Raw genomic sequence first — 16,833 nt, forward strand, 5'->3', positions numbered from 1 at the left:
AGCGTAAGAAATGAAAATGAAATAGAGATTTCGGTGCGCGAACTAATAACTGAATACAGATGAACAAACACAGAACTGGATTTGCTATTACATAATTTTACAGACTACTGTGGAAAAATCAAATTCGTTTTATAATCTAATAGTTACGAGTAAAGCATTAGGGTCTGTGTAGCTAGATGTTGTATAATAAGTGTACACAGTACCTTGAATTCACATAAGTGCTGAACAGTTTTGTACTGCAGCTACTACTCTCACCATAGCTCTTTCTACCGGTATTAGCAAAGCTTTTACGTTTTTATCGACAGCACTGAACTACGTTATTTGTTAACAATTTTTCATCTGAGATTACTCTCCGATAACTATACTTCCGCGATAACTATACATTTCAGCCGGCCTCTGTGGCCGAGCTGTTCTAGGCGCTTCAGTCTGGAACAGCACTGCTGCTACGGTCGCAGGTTCGAATCCTGCCTCGGGCATGGATGTGTGTGATGTCTAGGGGACTTATGACCTCAGATGTTAAGTCCCATAGCGCGTAGAGCCATTTCTTTTATACGTTTCAGCAGACGCCAAGAATACGCATCAGTTGTAATGTACTACAGTTTCAGTATGACTTGACTGTACAGCGCCGAACGGCCTGTGTCATTTGGGTGCCTTCGGTCACGTTTGCACGTAAACGAGATTAGTTACATGTTCTGCCATCGGCAATTGTAAAATAAACAGGTAATACGTACTTTGTAAATCCAATGACTGTGCTCTAGTTATAATAAAAAGCACATTACAATCTTAAATTTTTAAAACTAATATAAATAAAGAAACAAACTCACCCGTCAGCAATGTTTGCGTTTCGCTATGACGGCGTTCCGCGACATGTACACATTCACTAGGAAAGAAAGGCTCTAAATCTTTGTCAGCTGACGCTTGAAGTTTTGCTGCATGTTCAGCAATATCATCAGGTGAACTGTGCTTATGGTTACTGAAAACTGTGAAGGACTCCAATGGCGTTCTATAGCTTTCCTCGCTCCTCACTAATTCAGCATACAAGTTTAGAGTACTGGGAGAGAGGATTCGAATCTAAATTTTTCCGTTCCAGTCAGAAAACTTTCTTCAGAGTCCGATTCTTCGTCATCATGAAGTTTGAGTTTTCGTGATCTTGTATAGGTGCATTCAGACTCTATATCAGTCACAATCTCCATGGATTTATTTTCATAATAATCGAACATACCACGAATAGATTCAATAAGTCATACAAGTAATTCATATAATTCATGCACTATTTTAGTATCAATATTTACATTTTGCAGTTTCAAATTTACACAGTTAAATCTCCGGAGGTGTCCTTCCAAACCGTCATCATGAATAATGTTTCTAGTCTCCTGAGTTGATTCAATAAACGTGAAGCCTCATTTCGGACAAGTGATTTTTCAAACGTATTGTTGGCTATATGTGTCACGGCACTGATAACGCCCTCCCAGTTTTCATACAGACTTACACACGCTTCCTCTCTTGCTGACCAAAATGGTTTTGTTAAACTTTTTACGCTTTTGCTTCCTGGTTTCATGAAAGAAAGAAGTTTACTCCAGCACTGTGTAGAAGGAGTTGCATGCCCTGCCCATTTTCTGCACATACTAGATCAAACGCTGCCAGAGTCTTCACTGTCGACATTGAAATAATCGTCAAGAAAATATTTAATTACATTTCGATGTACACGGTACCGATAGAGAAGCTGAAAGAGTTGATGTCAATCGTCAGATTCTTCTATCTCAGTATCTCACTCTGTAAGAGGACGGTTGTTAATGCCCACAGCTGAGAGAATTCTTAAGCTTTGGATTCCATTAAAATAATCTTTTGACCCCGAGGACACCCCACCTACACTAATTCAGATTTTGTCAGTAGTCCAATTAGTGAAATTTACATCACGTTTCTGCAGTCGGAAATAAATATATTAATCGACACTCAAAGATGTCTGAATGGAAGGAAGACTGCCAGTTTTATTGGAATGCAAACAAAGATGAATTTCAGCAAATTAAGGAATGAGAACCCTAACTAAGACACAATTAACTTGATTTCGCAGTTTGAGGAACAGACAATGGCTTTCTGTCCCTTAGCATTTTATTAATTGGAGAAATGGGCTATTTCTTTTAATGAATATCAAGTATTTGATTGGATGACGCTATCTGAAATCGCAGATTGGGTGATGACTAAAAACATTATATGTACCCGACTAAAAATGGTGTGAAGATTTCAGGTGATAATTGTTTTCAGGAATTTATATTTATCTGAAGAGCGTTTTGAAACTAAACGTGATTCGGAAGAATGGACGTCTAAACACATCGTGGAAGAAAATTGGATTTACTTTCTTCAGGGAACCGAATATACTGAAAGCAAATGCCAGCTGCTAAAATTATGTGAGTTTTTGTTTCCTATTCCCGCACACAAGGCCATTGTGGAAACAACATTGCCGCTGATGTTGGCCCAGTGTACTGATGAAAGAAATCGACTACTGCCAGGGACCGTGAAATTAATCTTGTAGTATCAGTTTAACAACAAGCTGATTTGCATGGAGATTCATAGATACGTAAAAGAGAAAAAAGACGTGTTGAAAAAGGTGAAACCTTCCGAAAAATATCGTGTATTAACTATTTTACGGCAAAAAATTCCATACAATTGTGTTCTAAATAAAAAGTTCTTATATTAAATTAACTTTTTTATTCGTTTCTATACTTCCATCTAAGAGTGTCCCGACGAGGACCCAGCTGGATATGGTACCCCTAATCGAGAAGGTCGATGAGATTTATATAAAAATTTACTTTGTTTTCACGGCAACCGCTCTGAGTAAAACTACCCTCATTTCTCTGCTGATATGGTAACAAGTACTTTCTCTACTGATAGTGTAGCAAGTACTGCGATATTACTAAGAGGAACATTTGACTATCAATTTAGTATCGTATTTGAAAATCGCTTTTGTCGTCTAGAAATTGCCAACAAAGTTTATTTATTCATCCAGGGACCATTTCAGAATTGTACTTGCCTTATCTTCATAATACGACAAGAAATAGCTCAAAACCTACATAAACACAATATATATAGGTTGTTTCACAAATACACTGACCAACTTCGGGGGGGGGGGGGGTAGTAGAAAGTGTCTTGAGGACAGGAACGTGTGTCCGGAAACGTCATCGAGTGACACTACAGAGATCCGAAGTTGCAAGAGCCAGCATATATATGCATATGCAAGATGATCCCGTAATGATGTTAGAAACTTTCAGGGATGTCGCAGAAGGATAACTACACCAATTTGAGTTAAATCATTCTGATACCTCTCACAGTGGAATAAATGTACCGGTACTATTGCTTGCTAAGACTGTATGGTAGACAACTTTCAGAGATAGTAGTATGGACCAAGAAAAGAAAAAAATGTCCACTAACATTGCCTCTAAAATGCATACCTGAGGAACTATCAGCGTTTCTTCAATAGAGGAGATGTGTTCCACAATAGTGAAGCATTTCAGAGCTCACGTTTACTAGACTTTTTCTTATTTTGGTGCATACTATCACGTCTGAAAGCTGTCTGCCCTAAGATCTTACAAACAACGGTCCCGGTACATGTATTCTACTGTCAGAGGTATCAGAACGCCTTTCCTTATAACTTCCGACTAGTTCGTTTCCGGACCACGGACCCTTGACTCAAGCTGATACATTTATCTTTCTTTATCATCCCTCAAAGTTTATACCATCATGAGGGAATCACGCTGTATATGTATACAGATACAGGCGCCGGTTCCTATGACTTCGATGCTGTGTAGCGTCATTGTATGACGTTTCCGGACTCGAGTTCCTATTCTCAATTCGTTCCTCAATTTGCCTTCTTAGTCCCTTCGAAATTTGTAGGTGTGGTTCTGAAACACACTGCATAACCATATTGTATGAAGACGTGAATGGTAATTGGCCAGGACTTGATGAACAAACCATTACGGCAGTTGTCCGAAATGATTTCGGAAAACCACGAAAAACCTAAATCAGGAAGGCTGGGCAGAGCCAACTCCACCCTCCCGAATATGAGGTCTCTCTGATAACAACTGCACTGATTGGTCCCTACTGTAAATTGATTTTTGACATAAGCACAGTTCCGCAGTTCTGCTGTGTCATCGCTGCATGTATCAGGACACCAGATACATGGTGGCTCCAGAAACATGGGCTTTCTGCTGTGCCCCTTGTACTAACTCCAATCCGTTCGGAAACCTGGCTCCAGGACCTCGAACATATTACTATTACCCATACAGGCCTTCATATTCCCACCTCAATCCACCAGAAAAACTAAGTCAGTATCACTCCGTGAACTCAGGAAATGACAAGATATTACTATTATGCAGTACACTTCTTGGCAAATGTCTTGCAAGGACAGTACAGTGCTGTAATTGTGACAAGGTATTGTACTTATTCCCTTCACGTATTAACTACTAGTTTGCATCCTTAAAGTAAACTTTGGCTGGTGATGTGCATTATTTACGAAGAACATACCTGCCTTCTTAAACGAGTACATTTTACCAATCGTCTTCATCTCCTTGGAAATTTATTACACAATTTTATTCCTGATTTTGTCCATTATAAATGTATTTTTAAGGCCTACGATTGTTAAAACATTGGATTTGCTTACAAACAACATTTCTGCTTCCAGTCACGACTTTTTTTATTCATATTTTACACGAAGTGTTTCGGGAAATGATTCCCAACGCCAAGTGTGTTTCCTTTTTGTACTATGTCATTTTACGGTATGTTTTCGATGTGTGAGGTTCTCTTTGTTTTGTTAATTTTAGAGTAATACATAAAAAGCGCAATTTTTAGCTAGTTATCGATTTTTATATGTAGTTAGTGGCGAAATTTGGAAGAAATTGTACTTACAGTTTTCTTATGGCCCATTTGTGCAGAGTATCACACATGTTAAACATCACACACAAGGTTGAGTGCACAGTATATATCGAGAACAACTTACACAAACGAACAGTTACAAAGATGTCTTTAGATGTAGTTGACGGAGACAATGTTACAGGTCTTCTCTACAGACGGTACACATCTTAAGAATATAGATTATAATTTTTTCTTGTATCTGTTGGACAATGTTGTTAATTTCTATGAGTTACTATTTTTATTTAAGAATATTGTCGAAGTATCATAAGAACTTCAGCGATTCACTTTCAAGTCTTTCCTTTAACATTTTTTCTTCATATTTTCTATGACTTCCCCCATGAACCATGGACCTTGCCGTTGGTGGGGAGGCTTGCGTGCCTCAGCGATACAGATGGCCGTACCGTAGGTGCAACCACAACGGAGGGGTATCTGTTGAGAGGCCAGACAAACATGTGGTTCCTGAAGAGGGGCAGCAGCCTTTTCAGTAGTTGCAGGGGCAACAGTCTGGATGATTGACTGATCTGGCCTTGTAACATTAACCAAAACGGCCTTGCTGTGCTGGTACTGCGAACGGCCGTAATTTTTCCCGAGGACATGCAGCTTTACTGTATGATTAAATGATGATGGCGTCCTCTTGGGTAAAATATTCCGGTGGTAAAATAGTCCCCCATTCGGATCTCCTGGTGGGGACTACTCAAGGACGTCGTTATCAGGAGAAAGAAAACTGGCATTCTACGGATCGGAGCGTGGAATGTCTGATTCCTTAATCGGGCAGGTAAGTTAGAAAATTTATAAAGGGAAATGGATAGGTTAAAGTTAGATATAGTGGGAATTAGTGAAGTTCGGTGGCAGGAGGAACAAGACTTTTGGTCAGGTGATTACAGGGTTATAAATACAAAATCAAATAGGGGTAATGCAGGAGTAGGTTTAATAATGAATAAAAAAATAGGAGTGCGGGTTAGCTACTACAAACAGCATAGTGAACGCATTATTGTGGCCAAGATAGACACAAAGCCCATGCGTACTACAGTAGTACAAGTTTATATGCCAATAGCTCTGCAGATGATGAAGAAATTGATGAAATGTATGACGAGATAAAATAAATTATTCAGATAGTGAAGGGAGACGAAAATTTAATAGTCATGGGTGACTGGAATTCGTCAGTAGGAAAAGGAGAGAAGGAAACATAGTAGGTGAATATGGATTGGGGGGAAGAAATGAAAGAGGAAGCCGCCTTGTAGAATTTTGCACAGAGCATAACTTAATCATAGCTAGCACTTGGTTCAAGAATCATAAAAGAAGGTTGTATACCTGGAAGAATCCTGGAGATACTAATAGGTATCAGATAGATTATATAATCGTAAGACAGAGATTTAGGAACCAGGTTTTAAATTGTAAGACATTTCCAGGGGCAGATGTGGATTCTGTCCACAATCTATTGGTTATCAACTGCAGATTGAAACTGAAGAAACTGCAAAAAGGTGGGAATTTAAGGAGATGGGACCTGGATAAACTGAAAGAACCAGAGGTTGTAGAGAGTTTCAGGGAGAGCATAAGGGAACAATGGTCAGGAATGGGGGAAAGAAATACAGTAGAAGAAGAATGGGTAGCTCTGAGGGATGAAGTAGTGAAGGCAGCAGAGGATCAAGTAGGTAAAAAGTTAATAGAAATCCTTGGGTAACAGAAGAAATATTGAATTTAATTGATGAAAGGAGAAAATATAAAAATGCAGTAAATGAAGGAGGCAAAAGGGAATACAAACGTCTCAAAAATGAGATCGACAGAAAGTGCAAAATGGCTAAGCAGGGATGGCTAGAGGACAAATGTAAGGATGTAGAGGCTTGTCTCACTAGGGGTAAGATAGATACTGCCTACAGGAAAATTAAAGAGACCTTTGGAGAGAAGAGAACCACTTGTATGAATATCAAGAGCTCAGATGGCAACCCAATTCTAAGCAAAGAAGGGAAGGCAGAAAGGTGGAAGGAGTATATAGATGGTTTATACAAGGGCGATGTACTTGAGGACAATATTATGGAAATGGAAGAGGATGTAGATGAAGATGAAATGGGAGATAAGATACTGCGTGAAGAGTTTGACAGAGCACTGAAAGACCTGAGTCGAAACAAGGCTCCGGGAGTAGACAACATTCCATTAGAAATACTGATGGCTTTGGGAGAGCCAGTCATGACAAAACTCTACCATCTGGTGAGCAAATAATTCCGATACCAAAGAAAGCAGGTGTTGACAGATGTGAAAATTACCGAACTATCAGTTTAATTTGTCACAGCTGCAGAATACTAACGCGAATTCTTTACAGACGAATGGAAAAACTGGTAGAAGCGGACCTCGGGGAAGTTCAGTTTGGATTCCGTAGAAATGTTGGAACACGTAAGGCAATACTAACCTTACGACTTATCTTAGAAGAAAGATTAAGAAAAGGCAAACCTACGTTTCTAGCATTTGTAGACTTAGAGAAAGCTTTTGACAACGTTAACTGGAATACTCTCTTTCAAATTCTGAAGGTGGCAGGGGTAAAATACAGGGAGCGAAAGGCTATTTACAATTTGTACAGAAACCAGATGGCAGTTATAAGAGTCGAGGGACATGAAAGGGAAGCAGTGGTTGGGAAAGGAGTGAAACAGGGTTGTAGCCTCTCCCCGATGTTATTCAATCTGTATATTGAGCAAGCAGTAAAGGAAACAAAAGAAAAATTCGGAGTAGGTATTAAAATTCATGGAGAAGAAGTAAAAACTTTGAGGTTCGCCGATGACATTGTAATTCTGTCAGAGACAGCAAAGGACTTGGAAGAGCAGTTGAACGGAATGGACAGTGTCTTGAAAGGAGGATATAAGATGAACATCAACAAAAGCAAAACGAGGATAATGCAATGTAGTCAAATTAAATCGGGTGATGCTGAGGGGATTAGATTAGGAAATGAGACACTTAAAGTAGTAAAGGAGTTTTGCTATTTAGGGAGTAAAATAACTGATGATGGTCGAAGTAGAGACGATATAAAATGTAGACTGGCAATGGCAAGGAAAGCGTTTCTGAAGAAGAGAAATTTGTTAACATCGAGTATAGATTTAAGTGTCAGGAAGTCGTGTCTGAAAGTATTTGTATGGAGTGTAGCCATGTATGGAAGTGAAACATGGACGATAACCAGTTTGGACAAGAAGAGAATAGAAGCTTTCGACATGTGGTGCTACAGAAGAATGCTGAAGATAAGGTGGGTAGATCACGTAACTAATGAGGAGGTATTGAATAGGATTGGGGAGAAGAGAAGTTTGTGGCACAACTTGACTAGAAGAAGGGATCGGTTGGTAGGACATGTTTTGAGGCATCAAGGGATCACAAATTTAGCATTGGAGGGCAGCGTGGAGGGTAAAAATCGTAGAGGTAGACCAAGAGATGAATACACTAAGCAGATTCAGAAGGATGTAGGTTGCAGTAGGTACTGGGAGATGAAGAAGCTTGCACAGGATAGAGTAGCATGGAGAGCTGCATCAAACCAGTCTCAGGACTGAAGACCACAACAACAACACATTTTCTATTACGTGAATATATCTCCAGTTGTTCTAACAAGTCCATTTTATGCCACCTATTTAGTCAAAGGATTATTTCTACATTTTCAAATGGGTGATCTGTATTATGTATATGTGTAACTGTTGTCAATTTGTGTCTTTTGTGTGTGTAGGCTTTGTCCTCTGTGTACGTGGTGCTCGTTAAAGCCTACATACGCAATTAAGTAAAAATTGTACGTTTTTTATGTACTACCGTGTAGTCAACAAAGCAAAGCAGAGCCTCACACTTCAAAAACGTTATGCAAAAATGGCATAGTACAAAGAGAAAACCCACTTGCAAATTGGAATCATTTCAAGGAACACGTCGTGTAACAAATGAATAAAGAATTGTGACTGGTAGCCGAAACGTTATCCATAAACAAACCCATTAGTTCAATTCCCTGACAGAAAAAGCTGTTTTCAGGTTTTTGTTTGTTTTTTTCTTGGTAAATGTAAGTCCAAACTTGCTCTGGTTACCTGATTACGTATAGAACTATTAGTGCGATCCCTGACGTGCACAGTAGATCGGTAGAGGGACTCACTTGGTGGAGGATATCTAGTTTTTTAAAAAGTTCTTTGCGATATGCCCGACTACTACTTCTAGTTATTTTATTACTGTCCTTTACTGTAGTTTAAATATTGTGTCCATGTTTTTTGTGTTCGATCCCCAGAAAACAATTCCATAGGTAAGAACTGAGTGTATTTGCATAAGTATAGTAGGTCACCGCAAGCTATTGGCTGTTACAGATTGATGACTGAACTCAAAACGTGCTGATGACATTCTTTTTGCCGGTATCTATGAGTGCTCATTTCTTTTAACTGACGCTTAAAATTCGTCCGTGAGCCCAGTGTCTAAGGATAATGCGATAGAATTGTGTTTCCTATTTATTCTGAAGTACAAACTGTTTGTTTTCTTTACGTTCAGAGTTAATTCATTGCACACTGCACAATCATAAACACCCTCGTCTGTTCCATTTGTTCCCTCTAACGAGTGCTTGTGTTCTGTCGGTAACTATAATGTTCCTTTCATGAAAAAAGAGAACTTATACTATGTGGAAAAATATTGTTATCCATGAAGAACGAAACTGGACCCAATGCACTGCACTGAGTAACATGATTTTTTATATGTTCCTTGAATGCCATTTGTCTTACTAAAAATATGTCATTAGCAGATACACTGAAGAGCCAAAGAAATTGGTACACCTGCCTAATATCGTGTAGGGCCCCGCGAGCACGCAGAGATGCCGCAATACGACGTGACATGGACTCGACTAATGTCTGAAACGTGCTGGAGGGAACTGACACCATGATTGCTGCATGGCTGACCATGAATCCATTAGAGGAGGAACAGGCGGAGAACTCTTCTGCACAGCACGTTGCAAGGAATCTCAGATATACTGAATAATGTTAATGTCTGGGGAGTTTGATGGACAGCGGAAATGTTTAAAATCAGAAAGGTGTTCCTGTAGCCACTCTGTAGCAATTATGGAAGTGTTAAGTGTCGTATTGTCCTGCTATCGGAATGCAAAATGGACATGAATGGATGCAAGTGATCAGACAGGATTCTTAAGGGCACCACACCCTGCGTATCCAACCCATGTTAATTTAAGCAAGTATTTGACCCATTTCTGAAAAAACTATTTGATGCAGGACCTTAATATTTTTACTGTATGTTACATGATACTAACAGAATCAAATGCGCTAAAATCTACTTTATCCATTTTATAGTTTTTAAGAAATATTTTTTTAAATTTATTAACAAAAAATATTAAGTTTTTTCCGCAGAAAATATATTTTGTGAACTTCCTAATGCGGGAATATTAATGAATATTAATGAATGTAGTACGAGAGGTGGTTTTTTATGTTATGCAGAGTCTCTGAAAATTTCATTCCTTTATGTACGATAGTTTTTTTTGTAATGAGGCACATGTACTGAAAATTTTAGTTTGCGGGAATTTGACTTTAAAGAAAAAACTTTTGAAATTTGTTACTTACAGTTAATTAAAACTGTCCTGCTGCATTTGATGGCCCTTCTTTGGCCTCTAGCAGGTCTTCAAGCTTCTTTTTCACCTTCCTACATGTTTGTCTTGCTTTGTTGGCTATACTAGATGCAGACCTGTTTGCACCAGTTATCATCATTTTATCGTAATATTGCAGCCCAGTGATCATATTTTCACCAGGATTAATTCCCAGCTTTTTCAGTACCCAACACTTTCCGATATTACCAAAACTGAATGTAATAACAGCAACATGAACTCCTAGTTTCATTGTATGCATGCCCACAAATACAGTTTTAGGGAGGCGGTTCGAAAATAGACCGTTGAAACATTCATTTGGGTTCTGTGTCTGCCCATGCAGACATTTCCATAGAAGGTGTTATATCCTAGCCAGTAATGCCAACCGAGCCCGCTGCCAAAAAGGTTGGCAGCATCAAAGTCCGGACGCCGTCCGCATAAGCAGCGCCAGCGATACAGGAAATCGCCGCAAGTCTGCGCGCGCCACCGCTGGCTTCTGGCTTCTTAAGCGCTGGAGTCGCGAGCGCTAGGACAGTTCTGGATTCGCCGCTCAGTTGTAGACTCGCCACCGAATTGTGTACCTGCTAGTCAGTTGTGTGTTCATCGCAGCAGAGTTGTTGTTTGTCGTCAGCCGACGCTGACCAAGCCGCTCCGACTCGAACTAGACAGATTTCTGTAGACCATGTTCACCACTGTGTTCTGTATCGTCGTTAATAAAGATAAGTACCGACTTTCATTTAATCCGAGTGTTTGGGTTTTCATCTTTCTGTTCACTGTTCCAGCGGACCGGTCGGCCCGCTATTAAAAGTGTGGCGGTGACTTCGTAGGCCGTTTCTACAGCGAAGTGTTGTCGCTACGAAGGCCGTCACAAAACTGGCGACGAGGACTTCTGAACTCGTGTGCAGGGCTGGTTCAACTTGTTTCTTGAGATAGAATTTTGGGGGCTGGTTTAATTTGTGTTCACTATGTCTGCCGACTTACAACAGTTGATCTTGTTACAGAGTCAGCAAATACAAAGTCTGGTGGAAGCAATCGCCAAACAAGCGGCTAATCGACCACCACACAAGGAACAAGCACAGGCAGCACCGCCTTTTCGTGCTTTTGAGGCATCACGAGAAGAATGGCAAGAATATTTCGCGCAGTTGCAGGCGCACATGTCAGTCTACAAAATCACAGGTAATGAGGGGCAGCTTTATTTAATTTCCACTGCAGGCGTGGAAGTCTATAGACTACTTTGTAAGTTGTTCCCGGAATCCAAGCCAGAAGCTTTAGACTATGACGTTGTTGTTAACAAGCTTGCTGAGTATTTCGAGTCGCGAGTTCATGTGGCAGCAGCCAGATTCAAGTTCTTCAGATTAAAGAAACTGCCACATCAATCTAATAAACAGTGGTTAACAGATTTACGGGGCCTCACCCGTCAGTGCCGATTTAATTGTGTGTGTGGAGCTTCCTACAGTGATGTCATGTTACGAGACGCTATTACTCAAAACATAGCAGATTCTCGTATTCGTGCTGCTATCTTAAAGTTGCCTGACCCGTCATTAGAGACTGTGATGAACATTATTGAAGCCCAAGATACTTTTGACTATGCTGAGTGTGAGTTAGATCAGCCGTGTATTTCTCAAATTGCCTGTGCTAAGCAAGTTATGTCACGCCCGCGGCCCCACCGGCAGAGTCAGACTGTAAACACTAGCCGGCCGCGTCATGTTAAACACATTCGTCAGCCGCGTGTGCAAAATGATAGAGTTAAGTCTTGCCCTAAGTGTGTTCTTGCTCATCCTCGTGAACGTTGCCCGTTAAGAAACGCGGTTTGTCACTTTTGTCAAAGGAAAGGACACATCCAGACTGTTTGTTTGCGTAAACGCAAGAACAATTCTAGTGCTGCCCAGCCTATGGATATTCATGTTCTTCAAAGCCAGCCCGCCCAGAAGGTCGCGTTTAAAGACTCTTCCACGGTTCGTGTGGGTAATAAACTTGTTCGCAATAAGCCACCCACCCAGCCCTCTGCTATGCGACCCGAGCGTAATTCAAACGCTGTAAAAAGTAATGTACAGACTGCAAGTGAAGCGGGAGTTGTTGTTCCACCCGCCCAACCCCCGAGTTGTCGTAAGCAGCGAACACGCGCTAAACGCGCTGATTTTGTGTCTTCCGCCTCCGCTGCACCGATCCAGAGACGGCCGGCCGAAGTGGCCGTGCGGTTCTAGGCGCTGCAGTCTGGAACCGCGGGACCGCTACGGTCGCGGGTTCGAATCCTGCCTCGGGCATGGATGTGTGTGATGTCCTTAGGTTAGTTAGGTTTAACTAGTTCTAAGTTCTAGGGGACTAATGACCTGAGAAGTTGAGTCCCATAGTGCTCAGAGCCATTTGAACCATTTGATCCAGAGACAGTGTAATAAACTATTTGTGAAGCTACGCATCCAGGATAAGACCTTCAATTTTCAATTAGACACTGGTGCGTCTATGACTCTCATAAATAGTGCTACGTATGCGGCTATCGGCCGCCCTAAACTTTCAGCGGCAAAACATTCTTTGGCTACTTATAGTGGCGAACACATTCCTGTGTTAGGTGTATGTAGCGTGCCAGCCACATTCCGGGGCAACACAAAAACAGTTTCATTCACAGTGCTCCGCGCTACAGACAGTGTAAACATTTTCGGATTAGACTGTTTTGACTTGTTTGGCCTGTCTATCCAAGACAATGTGTTGCAACTTAATTCTGTTGTTGTTCCTCAAGACAGCATAACCGATTTGTGTAACCGATACAGTGACATATTTAAAGACGAACTCGGTTGTGCTGCGAACTTTGCCGCTCATATTACGTTAAAAGATAATGCTCAGCCTCGATTTTTTGTGCTCGTCCAGTGCCTCACGCCCTCTGGGCACCTGTAGAAGATGAACTTCGTCGTTGGCAAAACGACGGTGTTATTCAACCCGTTTCAGCGAGCCAGTGGGCTTCTCCCTTAGTTATTATAAAGAAACCGTCTGGCAAGTTACGTTTGTGTGCTGATTTTAAGTCGACAGTTAATCCTCAGACTGTCATTGATTCTTTTCCTTTACCTAGACCGGACGAGCTGATGGATAAGTTAGGGGAAGCTCGTTTCTTTTCCAAAATTGATCTCCGTGAAGCATATTTGCAATTGCCCCTCGACGAGCAATCACAACAGTATTTTGTCATAAACACATCGTTGGGGTTGTTCCGTTTTCTGCGTTTGCCTTTTGGTTGTGCGTCAGCTCCAGCTGTTTTTCAGCGTTTTTTGTCACAACTTCTGGCTAATGTGCCATCGTGTTGCAATTATTTAGACGATATTGTTGTGTCCGGTCTGACGCCTGCTGAACATTTCCGTAATTTGGAGTGTTTGTTTACAGTGTTGTCTCAGGCAGGCCTACGTTGCAACATCGATAAATGTTCATTTTTCCTTACGGAGTTGGAGTATCTGGGACATGTTATTAATGCTCAAGGCATTCATCCCTCCCAGTCACATTTAGCAGCTATTCGTGATTTGCCCGCCCCTCGCAATCTGCATGAATTGCAAGCAGTTCTTGGCAAATTGACATATTATATTAGGTTTATACCTAATGCATCACAGATTGCTGCACCGTTGCATCGTCTCCGCCGTAAGGATGTTCCGTTTGTGTGGTCAGCTGATTGCCAATCAGCCTTTCAGCATCTTAAAGAGGCTTTATTGAATGATCGTTGTCTGGTCCATTACGACCCTAACAAGCCTCTGGTGTTAGCTTGTGATGCCTCTTCTTTCGGCCTCGGTGCTGTGTTGTCTCACCGAGTCGGTAACACCGAACGTCCTATTGCGTTCGCATCTAAATTGTTAAACAAAGCTCAGAGTAATTATAGCCAATTGGACAAGGAAGCGTTGGCTATTGTGTTCGGTGTCACAAAATTCCATCACTACCTCTATGGTAGACCATTCTATTTAGTCACAGATCACAAGCCCCTGACGTCGCTGTTTCATCCGTCTAAACCAGTTCCTCAGCGGACAGCTCAGAGACTACAACGTTGGGCTCTTTTGTTATCACAATACCAGTATGAGATACTGTATCGCCCTACAGCTCAGCATGCAAACGCTGACGCGCTTTCTAGATTGCCGATTGCTGCGGATGATGTCTTCGATTCCTCTGACGACTCTTGCCATCAGATTGACGCCGATGAGCATCAATCCCTCATGGATTTTCCGATTGATTATCGTCAGGTGGCACGTGAGACAGCTACGGATCCTCATCTGAGTTTACTATTACGTTTTGTTCAACGTGGTTGGCCGTCCAAGGCAAAGGACATATCGGATCCTGTGGTTCGTCGCTATTATCCGCAACGTCATCTGTTGTCTGTTTCGCACGGAGTTTTGCTGTTACGCACCGAGAATGACCAGCTTCGTGTAGTGGTTCCCCAACTGCTCCAATCCAAGGTCCTCAACTTGTTGCATCAAGGTCATTGGGGAGTGGTCCGCACCAAGCAGCTTGCCCGCCGTCATTGTACATGGATCGGTATTGATAAGCAGATTACGCAGATGTCTACAGATTGTTCGACGTGTGCCGAACACCAAGCTGCTCCGCCTCAACGCTATTTTGAGTGGGCACGCCCTGCCGGTCCCTGGCAGCGAGTACATATTGATTTCGCTGGTCCATATTGGAATTCTCGTTGGCTCATCGTGATAGATGCATTTAGTAATTTTCCGTTTGTTGTGCCCATGCAGTCTACAACGTCTGCACAAACTATACAGGCGTTGACTTCAATTTTTTATATTGAGGGTCTTCCAGAAGTTTTAGTGTCTGACAATGGTCCACAATTTACCTCTGCTGAATTTGAAAGTTTTTGTTCTGCCAATGGCATTCGCCATGTTCTTACTCCGCCGTTCCACCCTCAATCGAATGGCGCAGCGGAACGTTTTGTACGCACATTCAAGGATCATATGGACCGCCTTCGTGCTACGCACTCTCGTCAGCAGGCCCTCATCACGTTCCTGTCGTCGTACCGGACCACGCCACGTGACGGCCCTTCGCCTGCGGAGCTTCTCCACGGCCGTCGTCATCGCACCCTACTACGGTTGTTGCACCCCCCGGATCGACCCGCCGCTTCTGAGCATCGCACGCGTTTTCAGCGCAACGACGCCGTTTTTTTCAGAGTTTATCACGGTCGCCGTCGTTGGGAACGTGGTACCGTGATAAGTGTCCAGGGTCGCGGTTTTTATACTATTCAAGGTGGTACTGGGGTGCACAGGAGGCATCAGAACCAGTTGCGCCGCGCTGGCCGCCCGGATTCTGCCGCTCGTTCTTTGTCCACAGATTTGGTCCGCGGCGGGTTCCAGCCGCGCCTTCCGACTTCGCTGCCGCCCCCAGGGCAGCAGCAGCAGCCGTCGCCGCTACCACGCCGACAGCCCGTCCCGTTGATGCCTCCCGCGCAGCTTCATACGGGAGGGCCCCGGGTGGTCGCTCCGGCGCCTGCGGTCCCTCTTCAGTCGCCACCGCCTTCGGAGCTGATGGACGTCGACCCCTCAGCCGGGCCGCCTTCCCACGCGGTGGCTGTGCAGCCTGTACTGCAGCCGCTTTCCTTGGGCACCCCCAAGGAGTCTGACACCGCAGCGCCTTGTCCGGCGCCCACTCAGCAGCTGTCGACGCAGCGTCAGGAGACGCTGCCTCTCTTCGTGGGTCCCGACGCCCCGTCGCGTCCGGTACCAGAAGCTGCGCCCGTGGTCACAGGCGTGCACCCTGACCTCGGTTTTCAGTCGGTGTTTCCCGAGGCCCCGCGCAGCCAATGCTGGGGTGCGGACCGGGGACTGCCACTGACAACAGTCTCCGCCCCGGTCTCTTCTGCTACGTCTGCGACCAGACCCCTCCCCCGCCGTCGACGCTCGCCACGTCATTATTCAACGACGGTGCGGCGATTTGGGGGGGAGGAGTGTTATATCCTAGCCAGTAATGCCAACCGAGCCCGCTGCCAAAAAGGTTGGCAGCATCTAAGTCCGGACGCCGTCCGCATAAGCAGCGCCAGCGATACAGGAAATCGCCACAAGTCTGCGCGCGCCACCGCTGGCTTCTGGCTTCTTAAGCGCTGGAGTCGCGAGCGCTAGGACAGTTCTGGATTCGCCGCTCAGTTGTAGACTCGCCACCGAATTGTGTACCTGCTAGTCAGTTGTGTGTTCATCGCAGCAGAGTTGTTGTTTGTCGTCAGCCGACGCTGACCAAGCCGCTCCGACTCGAACTAGACAGATTTCTGTAGACCATGTTCACCACTGTGTTCTGTATCGTCGTTAATAAAGATAAGTACCGACTTTCATTTAATCCGAGTGTTTGGGTTTTCATCTTTCTGTTCACTGTTCCAGCGGACCGGTCGGCCCGCTATT

At 43.2% G+C, this 16,833-nt stretch overlaps 1 protein-coding gene across 1 annotated transcript in view; it reads left to right on the top strand.

Annotated features, from left to right (window-relative positions):
* LOC126235506 (uncharacterized) overlaps window positions 1–16,833 on the top strand; it is a 67,709-nt gene that overhangs the window by 22,658 nt on the left and 28,218 nt on the right. The window contains exon 3 of the mRNA XM_049944224.1: window positions 15,776–16,252. Coding sequence (XP_049800181.1) covers window positions 15,776–16,252 — 477 coding nt within the window. The remainder of the gene's footprint in view (window positions 1–15,775; window positions 16,253–16,833) is intronic.

Source organism: Schistocerca nitens, chromosome 2, assembly GCF_023898315.1.
Source record: "Schistocerca nitens isolate TAMUIC-IGC-003100 chromosome 2, iqSchNite1.1, whole genome shotgun sequence".
In the NCBI taxonomy this organism is placed as follows: Eukaryota; Metazoa; Arthropoda; class Insecta; order Orthoptera; family Acrididae; genus Schistocerca; species Schistocerca nitens.